The 11,540-nt window shown below is 43.6% G+C and overlaps 2 protein-coding genes across 2 annotated transcripts; both read right to left on the bottom strand.

Annotated features, from left to right (window-relative positions):
* Positions 1-4,631: 4,631 nt before the first annotated feature.
* On the bottom strand, positions 4,632-6,917 carry LOC136458750 (LEAF RUST 10 DISEASE-RESISTANCE LOCUS RECEPTOR-LIKE PROTEIN KINASE-like 2.4). The gene is made up of 2 exons (XM_066458689.1): positions 6,004-6,917; positions 4,632-5,919 (listed from the first exon to the last, which is right to left on the bottom strand). Exons 1-2 carry the CDS (start codon positions 6,887-6,889, stop codon positions 4,844-4,846), a joined length of 1,962 nt encoding a protein of 653 aa, XP_066314786.1. The 5' UTR covers positions 6,890-6,917; the 3' UTR covers positions 4,632-4,843.
* Positions 6,918-8,795: 1,878 nt separating this feature from the next.
* On the bottom strand, positions 8,796-10,974 carry LOC136460884 (LEAF RUST 10 DISEASE-RESISTANCE LOCUS RECEPTOR-LIKE PROTEIN KINASE-like 2.5). The gene is made up of 2 exons (XM_066460419.1): positions 10,203-10,974; positions 8,796-8,980 (listed from the first exon to the last, which is right to left on the bottom strand). Exons 1-2 carry the CDS (start codon positions 10,972-10,974, stop codon positions 8,796-8,798), a joined length of 957 nt encoding a protein of 318 aa, XP_066316516.1.
* Between the last annotated feature and the right edge of the window lie 566 nt (positions 10,975-11,540).

Below are 11,540 nucleotides of genomic sequence, written 5' to 3'. Positions count from 1 at the left end.
TCAATGTTCATGTTATTGAATACATCAGTTTGCCAATAGTATTGTTGAATTTTAGATCTATCATCATTAGCTATGCTTGTCGTTGCTCCATCATCATCAGCGACGATTGCCATTTCTCCATCCTATTTTTGCAAAGATAAGTTTTACTTTGATGCCAGTACATATTTGTATTGCTCATAAATATAATCAAATTGGCTCAGTTGTTTGTATCTACCTCATATGACAACCTTGACTCTGATATTGACCAATCAGTTTGTGGTCCAAAGATTCTATCCAGATCTTCAAGGCTCATATTCTATTTTATTTGTTTGATAATGAGAATGGTTACCATTTATAATATAACACAACTAGTTTGACAAGCATATATAATATAGTTTTACATCATTCCTATCATTTCCAAGTATCATCTTTGTTAATGATCCTTGCATCTCTTCATGTTGCTGTACAGTTTATAATGAAGCATTGAAATTACAGTCCTGTTATGCTGAATTTACATTGCACATATGTGTGTAATTTACATATGTCTGAATTGTAATTTTTGTATACTGGTAATCAATGTTTTCCTAAACGTTAAACGGTAAACAGTTGGTCACCTACCATTTAGCCATTATTCGGGCAAAACGTCCCATTAAACGGGCTAAACGGTCAATTAAACGGGGTAAACGGGTGATTAAACGGAAACAGCGCACCACCGTGTAGCATTTACACGGTGTTTAAACGGGCTAAACGACCGTTTAGGCGAATAGTGCTGGTAATATAAATTTTACCTACGTATTCCAGTCAGTCTGATTATCTTCCTGAGAGTTCCTGATCTGTTCCATCATAAGTTCAGTGAAGCCTCCCTACATTGAAATATATTTTAGTTGGCAAACGACCTTTTTATCTTAGCATTTTTGAAACTAGGCAATGATTTGCTCACCTTTTGTATCTGTAGGTATTTGAAAGGTCGACATCAGATCCATTAAGTATTTCTACATCATAATTGGTGTTCCTACTATGCTCATCTCTGTCATTGTAACTGATGTCTCATAGATTTGTCAACATAGAATTTGCAAATGCATTCTTTCCGCCTTGCATTTATTTGAACATATATACTTCTTGACATTTGTCTAGTTGCACTGATTAAATGATTATTTGAAGCAATATTTAATCTAGTACCTGGCTAGTCTGGTACGTCAATTCTAGTGCTTCTTACCACTTTTTTATTCCATCTGTTGTTGTGAGATCAAAGTTTGGCTCTGAGTTTTCACTTGCATGTGTATAAGTATATGTCACCTACAATAGATGACATACAATTAGCAATGCTAAATTTAGAAGGATTCACTTGTATTCTAGTAAGTCTATGTAAAATAGATTTTCATAAACCAAAACTTAATTATTGACATTTATATTACCTACAAGTTATGCTCATCCATAGTTTAAGTGATATGTACTACTTCCTACTGCAGTCTCAATTTTGCCCTATTGTATACCTGTATTTAGAAATAAATGATGTCATTAGGAGAAAGCTGGAGCATCATAAAGAATCAGTATGCAGTTTTAGTATCCTTCTTGAATCTGTACTCTTATTATGTTGAAATCTTGGTTCTGATATTTACATACTTATATTATTGTAAAATAGTGTTGGTGATGCAGACAGCTAAGCAATAGTTGGAGCATCAATTATGTGCAGGTATGTGTCATCAAGGTTTTTGGTCATGCTTGTGTGGCCATTGAGCAGTTTGTCATTCTCTCTATTTACACATTCATGAGCTCCACCATATTGTATATGTATTAATATAAATTTATAGTTTAATTGCATTAAGAACGCATACTATTTGTACTATTTGAAATATGCAATTTTCATATCTGTGTTCAGTAATTTCATTAATATAATGCATTACACTTAATTTGCATCTAAGATTCTGCAAAAGCTAGCAGGATCTAAAATAGTTGGGTGCTTTAATTACAGAAGCTAGCAGCATCTAAATAGTTGGATTGCTGATACATGCTGCTCTTATCTCATGCTCTCTGTTGTGTCATGCAATGTAGGAAATTAGCAGGATCTGAAATAGGCTTGTTTGTAGCCTTTAGACCACAATTACAACCAGTGCTGGATCTGCTCCTTGTGCAAAGTTAGAAACCAGGGCCACACCCTGCTGTTGGAGCAAGCACAAGTAGCGGGCCATCTTAGCCATGCTAAATGTGTAAGGTCTCATGATTACATATTCTATGGATCTAGGTTCTCCTAGTCTTTCTCATCTAATCTGTTAATTTCTTCGTTTTTACTTCTTCAGAGAAATTGGAATGCTAGAAAATTGGATTCAAAAGATTGTTCTACTAACCTTGACTGATGAGGTATGAATCAAACTTGTAGTGCTTCTTCTTTAAATTTTCTGTTGTTCTTGTTTGCAATCATATTTCTGCCCCTTACCCCTTCTCCGCGTGAGCAGAGCAGAGCCTTTTCCACGCAGAGCAGATCTGTTTTCTTTGCTTTCTTCTTTTCCAAGTATATGTGATATATTCCTATCGATTTCTGCTTTTGGGCTTTTATTATGGGCTCCGCAGTTGTTCGGCTCTACTATTTTACTCTCAACTGCACAAAAATTACATCTAGATCTGCTCTGCGTGGGTTTTCTTTTGCTGTTACAGAACAACCGTTGGATTTACATCTAAAGGTGGAACAATTCATGTGCTATAGGTACCTAAAACACACGGATTTGTCTCTGAATGAAATAGAGTGTTCTAGGGCTAGCAAACAACCGTGTGCTAGCTTCTGCTAAAACACACAGATTTGTCTCTATTGGAAATCGTGTGTTTTTCTTGCAGCCAGCAACCGTGTGCTGGTTTCTGCTAAAACACACGATTGTCCAGGACACAGACTCATTGGCTCCGTTCGGCTGGCAGAATTTTGGCTGAAACTGGCTGAAAAACACTGTTCCGGCTGAATTATTGTGAGAGAAAACTACTGTTTCGACTAAAAAAAAATCGAAAAAAACGAATATAGAGTAAGCCGAACATGCCCATTCAAATACCCTACCACTAGCACCCTCTCTTCTAGCCCCAAGCCATTCCAATCTTCACTTTCCAGCCGCGATAGCAGCAACTACGGATGAAAACGGTACGGATATTTTCCAACCGTATTCGAAACCGAATCCGTTTAGAGGGGGTTGAGATCTGTCCGTATCCGAGTCCGGATATCCAACATCCGATACCGTATCCGTATCCGAATACTCAAATCGCATATTTATGATGTCGATATCCAATCGTATCCTATCCGACATAGTTGACACTATCCGTATTCGAATCCGAATCTGGACAAAAATATAAAAACAAATATAATATCGGTAATATCCGTCCGTATCCGATCCGTTTCAGCAACACAACCAGGGCTGCCCCGCAACGAGCCATTCCAACGCGGTGCAGCTTCTGCTCCTTGTAGCCGTAATCGCCGCCGCTCCCTGCTGCACGATGGTGTGTCGGGCTACGCCGAGGTGCGACCCGCTGGCGCTACGCCCGTGCGTCCCGGCGTTCATCCTGGGCGCGGCCCCGTCCGGTGAGTGCTGCGCCAAGCTCAGGGAGCAGAAGACGTGCCTGTGCAGGTACAGCAAGAACCCCGAGCTGCGTAGGGGAAAAGCGTTCAAGTGTTGCTCAGATTAAAGTAATTACCCTTTAATTTTGTCAGGATGCTCACAAACCCCTTGGATAAGTTTTTCATCTGGATTATGGTGAGCTAAAGAAAACCAGCTCATAATCTGCAATCATTTGTAAAGACAACAAATCAAGCAAGAACACCATGGTCCACGATTAAGCACCTTAGTTTAGTTCCACGATTAGTCTGCATTCAAGAGATCAATGCAAGGTGAAATCAGAAAGCAAAGAGGTAGGATTGCTTGGAAGGCAATAAGATAGACAGAAATCTTGTTCTGCTCCTTCCTGGAGTGATAAGCCTTCCTACCACTGAGCGGTAGGTGATTCTAATGTTTTGGCAAAGCTTTGACCAGATTATGAATCCGGGGACAAAGCTGTCAAGACGATGTCATCAACATATAGGAGGGACATGTAGTTCTATATGTTTAAGAAACTTAGATTTCACCAGTATGTCTCTGAGACCATTTGACGTGTAGTGAGACGGGTCCCTAAGAGAAGTGTGCTAATCTTCAGTACTCTTATGTAGCACTAATCCCTATGTTGCGTGACTATCTGTTCAGTTGCTATCTTGCAGTAAGATGATCTGAACTTGTTCATCATCTTCTCTCTAATTGTGGACCTTTTGTTCTCTTAAAAGATTTCAAAAATTGTTGCCGAGTTCACCTTACTGCCCTGAGATAGTACAGATGTGCTGAGGATGAAATGTTCAGTAAAGGCATGAGCTCTGCCTATTCGGTAGGAAAGGCAAACAAGTCACATAAATAGTTCCTCAAGTAGAGTTATCATACATCATATATTTTTTTAGAAAGAATGGCAAAAGCTTTGCCGCATTTTTTATTAGACGATAAAAAGGGGAAAAGAAGAAGAATTACAAGTATTTACATGCCCAGCCTCATGCCTGCTAAAAGAGCACCACTACTCCTACTAAGCCACCATACAACCAAGAACAGGCACTCCAAAAGCAAGGCGAGCGGGCGGGAACCACTAACAACTCCAGGAGAAGGAAAAGACAGAGGCACAGCGAGAACCACTAACATACATCATATATGATTGTAGGATTGGGTAATTGAAACCATTTGTACTCTGTCAGTGACACCATTTGAGCTCTTCTAGAAAAATATTTTACAGAAATTTCTTTCTTGGAGAACATGGATACACTACTTCTCATGATATGAACAATGTTACTACGAGTTACAGCCATGCCTTTTATACCTCAAGAGATCCTTACTGGCAACTCCAAGTCCATGCTGCTACTTTCCAGCATTTCGACGGCTTTGCTCATCGAAGGCCGATTCGTATGTGCCGTTTGTATGCACCACAGCCCAACTATGATCATCCTCTTTACAAGATCCCTTGTCTCACTACTGATGTCAGAAATGCTGTTGCAGAACTGATCCAAGTGTTCATACAGCCACTGAGCAAAGTACTTGCTGTTAGTGTCGGCGCCAACACTGATGCTCCTTTTCGCCCTCACCGTGTCTAAGACCATCACGCCATAGCTGTAGACATCAGATTTACTGCTGACTGAGCCAAAATTCCCGGACACCACCTCAGGTGCATCATAGCCATCTCTTCCCCTCGGATCTCCAGTCCTCTTGCCCTCTCTGCCAAAGCATAAGTTTGCTACGCCCACATCAGATATCTTTGGACGCAACTCCTGATCGAACAGAATATTGCGGGGTTTCACATTGAGATGCACAGCGTTGTCATTGCCCATATCATGGAGATACTCTAGTCCCCGTGCAACGCCGATGGCTATGTCAAACAATTTCTCCCAGTACAGCCGCAGCGAGTAATTCTCTTCCACCGAGTCATCGTTGCTGAGCGCATAGCTTTCAAGGGAGCCGTTGGGCATGTACTCGTAGACGAGAGCTCTTGTCGGACCATGCAAGCAAATTCCTAGCAGTGGGACAACATTGACATGGGAAATTCTGCCGATGCTCGCGACCTCGCTCATGAACTCCTTGTCATCACCCATGCTGTTCTTCAGCACCTTCACCGCTACCTGACGGCCGTCACGGAGGTTGCCACGGTAAACATCACCGTTGCTGCCATGGCCCAGCTTGTGAGCATAAGATTTTGTCATCCTCTCAATCTCTGAATCGGTGTAGCATTTCAGACGCTGAGGTTTTTGTTTTGGCTGAGGCAGTTCTATTTTTGAAGCTGGAGGGGTCCCTGATCCCTCCTCAGGAGGTGGCGTCCCACGGTTCTTCTTGTGGCAGAGGAAGTAAATGCAAATAAGCAAGAACAGCAGCAAAACGCCAGCGACAGCTGTTCCTACTATTATATCTGCACAGATAACAGGGAGTTAAAATTAAAACGGCATGAAACTGAACTGTCAAATGAGTCATCTCTGACTGAGTGACCACATACAGATTCTCCTTTTCTTATCTGAGGTCCGGTTTTGCAAGATGCCCTGCAGCTTCACACTAAATCCAGTGTCCTTGTCGTAGGAGCGGCTCCACAGCATGATACCGCCGTAGTTGGCCGCGCCTTCCACCGCCGGCAGCACCTGCGAGGCGAGCGTGTCCGCGTCCACGAACCCGCTGTCCGCAGCGTCCGGCGACGCCGGCAGGCCCAGGAACACGGTCGTGGACGGCAGGCCCGCCGTCCACTGCTGCCACGCGCTACGCAGCGCACCGACGTCCCCATGGGCGTACTGGCACGGTGGGTTGTTGTAGAACTGCACCCACACGTGGTCAAACAGTCCCGTGCCGAGCGCCGCCGCGAAGGACTCGTCCGGGAACGGGCACTGCGGCGCGGCGGTGAGCATGTACGTCCTGCCCCGCGCGTCGCCCCTGTACAGCGACGTCAGGTTCCGCGCGAGGTCGTCGTAGTACCGGGACGGGGCCTCGATGTCGAAGTCGACGCCGTCGAGCACCGCATCTCCGAGCGGGCGGGGAGCACCGGTGCCGGTGCCACCGAGGAAGTTGTCCCAGAGGTATGCGGCCACGCCCTGCGCCTCCGACGGCGAGGACAGGTTGTAGCCGCCGATGCTGAGGAGCACCTTGATGCCCGCGGACTGGCAGGAGGAGATGTCGGTGGCGAGGGACGCGCAGCCCCCCGACGGCGGGTCGCAGTGGTCAGCCAGGTCGAGGATTGGGGCGCGGCCGTCGCCGAACGTGGAGAGGAAGGCGATGTTGACGTACGCGTAGAGGCCGGTGCTGCATGTGTCCCTTAGCGAGCCCTCGCTGGCGTCCTGGCCCCAGTACACGGCGATTCTGACATCGTCTGAGGCCGCCGCGGCGAGCACGGACATGGCCCAGAGCAGTTAAGCGGAGAGCGAAAGCTTGTTGGGCTTGGGCATCGTGGAATGGAAGGTGGCACACGGCTTGCGCTACAATTTTAGCATACGCACTTAGTATATTGTTAAGCTGAGCGGTAAGAGATTGTGTGGAAGGAGAAAGAGGTAGAATACTTCGCAAATGGCAAGACAATCTCGTATGGAAGCTCCTGAGTTTGGCTTGAGTTATGGGCTGATGGACATTGCAAAACAGCATTAGGCTAGTCCCAATGATTGGCCAGGCCGGCGAGCTTGTATTATTGGTTTATTATATTACAAGACGAAAGTGACACATTTCCCAAATGATATATGCCGTTCATACAGCGGAGAGTCAATTCACCGTACATCAGCATTAGGCTAGTCCCAATGATTGGCCAGGCGGCGGCACCAGTTCGGCCGACGCCGACTGCTGGCATCTGAACTGCATTGCTCCTTTTTGTCCAATCCGACTTCGGCAATAGGTAACCCCTGCGCCTATAAATCCCTGATGGTCCGGTTACCAATTCAAGTATTCAAGAACTGTGTTTGGCAATTTAATTCTCAGGGAGTGTATTCGTCCCCATCATTGTATAAAGTCATTAATTTCAGAGGAGTGACCTCTGTTCATGTTCCTGCGGTCTGGGCTTTAAAGATCCCACCAAGGGTCCATTTTTTCTTATGGCTGTTATCCAAGAACAAGATCCTGACTAGAGACAACTTAAGTATTAGGAGAAAAGTTGAGGATCCCTCATGCTTGTTTTGCTCAGAGGATAAATCTATTCAGCATTTATTTTTTGAGTGTGTGGTTGCCAAACAGCTGTGGGCTGTTAAGTCTGAGGTACTAAATAGACAGGTGGGATCAGATTTCATTTCTGTAGGTACTTCGTGGTTGAGTAATAAAAAGTTTGTGATTGCTAATAGTTTCTGTGCTGCGGCCCTGTGGGGGCTTTGGAAAGTGAGGAACAGTTTGTGTTTTCAGGGTCATCCTTGGAAGGACGGGCGTGTTTTGTGCTGGTAACAACCATGCTACAGAATTGGAATTCGCTATGTCCTAGGGAGAGTGTGACAGAGATTATGAGATGTCTGGACAAACTGAGGACCGCTGTCACAAGGCCTCCCAGACTGCCTGGCTGAACCAACGGCCTGTACGTTTCGTCGTAAACGATCGTGGATTATTTACTGCTAGTTGGTTTGACTGGTTTGGTGTGAGAGAAAAATACTGTTCCAGTTTATAATCCACGATCGTATACGATCATATAAGCCCAGCCGAACAGACTACAAGTCAACAACAAATGGGAGCGCCTCCTGTACCAATCTGGCATTGACTGGAGGAAGTCTGCTGGGTTGCCAGATGAAGCAAAGGAGATGCTGGTTGACGTTAATGACATGGAGAAGGTGTCTTTGGATGGGAAATGGATCATCTTTGCAGGCCTTGCTGATGCCTGGGGGATGTAGTTCTGCTGTCTTGATAGCCTTTTCTTTCTTCTGCTTTTCGGCTGTTTCAAGTTCTGGCGTATTACCGTATCTGGTCTGGTTGACAAAACTTGTATGGATGCCTAACTGTTTGGTCTTTGCAATATAAAGGCCGGGGGCCACCCTTGAACTCTAAAAAAAAAGTATTCAAGAATTATACGACGTAGTTCTGATCTGAGTGGTCAACGGGGATTATACTTGTCATCTGTAGTTTGCATTGTATTTCGAAGGATGTAAAGGCATCTTAATGCAGTTGTCAAATGAATTGTGCATATTGGCACAGAAGAGAGTTGTACTTGTAGCAACACTGACACAAATAATACCATCACACAAGGTTGTACGAGCACACTGCGGTTAAAAGATTCCCAATGCTGCTTACAGTTTACAGTCCAAAAACATACTGTGATGAATGTCTTAAATTATGCAAACTTCAACTCATATTTGCCCTCGAGCAACACTGCGAGTAATCAATAGCATTTAGTAACATATTGTTGATCTTCAAATCTGGATCACTTTTTGGTGGCAGCTCAAGATTACTTGTGCTTCCTTCTAGCATCTCGACGACTTTAGTCATTGTTGGACGATCAGTTGGTATAATTTGTATACACCACAAACCTACACAATAATTTTTCTCACGAGCTCTGGTCTCACCATTAATCTCAAAAGCACTGACACAGTAGTCATCCAAATGTTCATAAATCTACCGAGGGAAATATTGGCTGCTAGATTCATTGTCCGCAATGACATATGTTTGTCCCTTGCCCCAACCATCTCAAGGACCATCATTCCATAACTATAGACATCAAACTTGCTACTAACTGTTCCAAATTGCTTGGAGAAGACCTCAGGTGCAATGTACCCTATACAATGAAAGTGACACATTTCCCAAATGATAAATGATATATGCCCGTTCATACAATGAAGAGTAAATTCACCTTACATCAGCATTAGGCTAGTCCCAATGCGGATTTCATTTTTGCAAAATAAGGAGAGAGGGGGGGGGGGGGGGGGGGGACGAGTTTCATGTGGGGTGAAACTGTGCGGGCATTGTTTCCTACGTCATGGAAACCATTCGACAATATACTTGGAAGGAGGCATTTTATTCACATGTGGTGAAGGGAATCTGGTGCACATCGCCTCGTGTCCTCCTATTCGCCCCCACCCCTGCATTCCATTCGCGCTTTTCCCTTTGTGCACTACCTTTCGCGCCTTAGATGGCAGTCGAGGAGACTCGGGAACAACGGCTCTAGCGTTGGAGAACTATTAAGAGACATCTGCATCGGCAAGGAGCAGATCCACAACACAACTACCATGTACCAAGGACGAAGTGAAGTTTGAGAGATTCCTATGGCGCAGTGAATTACATGATGACATGAGCTATTATACCAAGGTAAGGTTCATACATTTATGTAGCTTGAGGTTATATCATTAACCAACCAATAAAAAGAGATATACCACGTAGATCACTCGTGATGGAATAACTACTTATGATGACAAGTTGACAACAAATACTAACAAAGCCACGGACATTAGAGTAGAACATATGAGTAAAAACAGAGAAGAAAAGTTCACTGTAAGTCATATAAAAATCGAAGGATATACTAGCCATGCAATTCTGTGAGTGACCTCGCATTTATATTATATTTTCCATATTTGGATGGATATACAACCTCAAAGTTTATAGCACACAAGCAATAGCAAATTTGAGTGCACTCTGCTCAACATTACGAAGAAGAGGTAAGAGGCTTGGACGGCAACTGAAGGTCTTTTAGGTCACTCTCCAACATCTCAATTACCTGACTCATTGAAGGCCTATCGATGGGCATCACTTGTACACACCACAACCCAACAACAATAATCTTCCTTACAACCTCACTATCACTCATAGACATCTCAGAAGCATCAAGGCAGTACTGATCCAAATTCTCATATATCCACCGAGGAAAATAGAGCTCATCGTTGCTCTCACAGTTATCATTATTATTTGTGGTTCTTGTAGATCCAACCATCTCAAGAATCATCATCCCATAGCTATAGACATCAGATTTGCTACTAACAACTCCAAATTGTCGAGAGAAAACCTCCGGTGCAATGTACCCAATTGTGCCCCTTGCTACACCAATGGAGATTGCGCTCTCCTTTTGTACACTTAATTTCGCCAATCCAAAGTCGGATATCTTCGGACAAAAGTTTTCATCAAGCAAGATATTGTGGGGCTTGATGTCAAAATGCACAATTCTAGTCTTGCATCCTCTATGTAGATATTCTAGTCCTCTTGCAATGCCAACCACAATCTCAAATAGTTTGCCCCAACTAAGAGAATTCTTGTCCTCTAAGTGCTTGCTGAAGATAAATCTCTCAAGTGAACCATTTGTCATGTAGTCGTACACGAGAGCTCTCTTGGAACCTTGTACGCAAAACCCTAGCAGAGTCACGATGTTGACATGAGACGTGGTGCTAATGCTTGCTACCTCGTTCATGAATTGCTCATCATCCCCTTTCAACTCCTTGAGCATTTTCACAGCAACCAAGCGGCCGTCATGGAGACTGCCCTTGTAGACAACACCACATCCGCCTTGCCCTATCTGATGCGTGAATGATTTAGTCATCCGTTTCACTTCCATATAGGAGTAAACCTTTGGGTGGAGAGAACCATATCTTTGCAGGAAGGCTTCAACTCTTGGCGAAATGTATGATCCTTTTCTCCAGAAGACGAATGAGCCATAGGTTCTCTTGTGATGCATAAGATATGCCAGAAACAATAGGAGCACGAAAGCCATACTTGTTGTTGATGCTATTACATCTATAGACAGTGAGAACAATTAATAAGATTCAACATTTTGCAATATTAGGGCTTGTGCACTGTGCAGAGTGAGTACGTATATACAACATACGTGATTTTTTCAAGCTAGGTTGTATATATATGTGTGTGTCTTTCTTACATGTTCTGATTTTGCTCCTTGTGATACCATGCCCTGCAGTGGAAAGTAGATGGAAATTGTTATTAGTTGTCATAAACACATGAATTTTAGAAATCTTTTGTATATAGTTGTTTGAGTTTCTTGTTTCCGTGCTTCTGGTCAACTTTCATAGACACAGACACCAAACGATTAATTTTTTTGAAAGTGTCTAGGAAACATCAGCAATACTACTGTAATATGATAATATCATTGAA

The sequence above is a fragment of the Miscanthus floridulus genome, chromosome 6 (assembly GCF_019320115.1).
Source record: "Miscanthus floridulus cultivar M001 chromosome 6, ASM1932011v1, whole genome shotgun sequence".
NCBI classification, from domain to species: Eukaryota; Viridiplantae; Streptophyta; class Magnoliopsida; order Poales; family Poaceae; genus Miscanthus; species Miscanthus floridulus.
Note: the sequence above shows the minus strand (reverse complement) of the source record. Positions and strands in the feature narration are given on the sequence as shown.

Excerpts from the sequence above, each read along its gene's own strand:
- LOC136460884 (XM_066460419.1), bottom strand. The coding sequence starts at position 10,974 with ATGACTAAATCATTCACGCATCAGATAGGGCAAGGCGGATGTGGTGTT. Across the intron at positions 8,981-10,202 it reads TATTGTTGTTGGGTTGTGGT|GTTTGTGGTGTATACAAATT; the intron begins GTGTACAAGTGA and ends ATTATTGTGTAG.
- LOC136458750 (XM_066458689.1), bottom strand. The coding sequence starts at position 6,889 with ATGTCCGTGCTCGCCGCGGCGGCCTCAGACGATGTCAGAATCGCCGTG. Across the intron at positions 5,920-6,003 it reads AGATAAGAAAAGGAGAATCT|ATATAATAGTAGGAACAGCT; the intron begins GTATGTGGTCAC and ends TTATCTGTGCAG.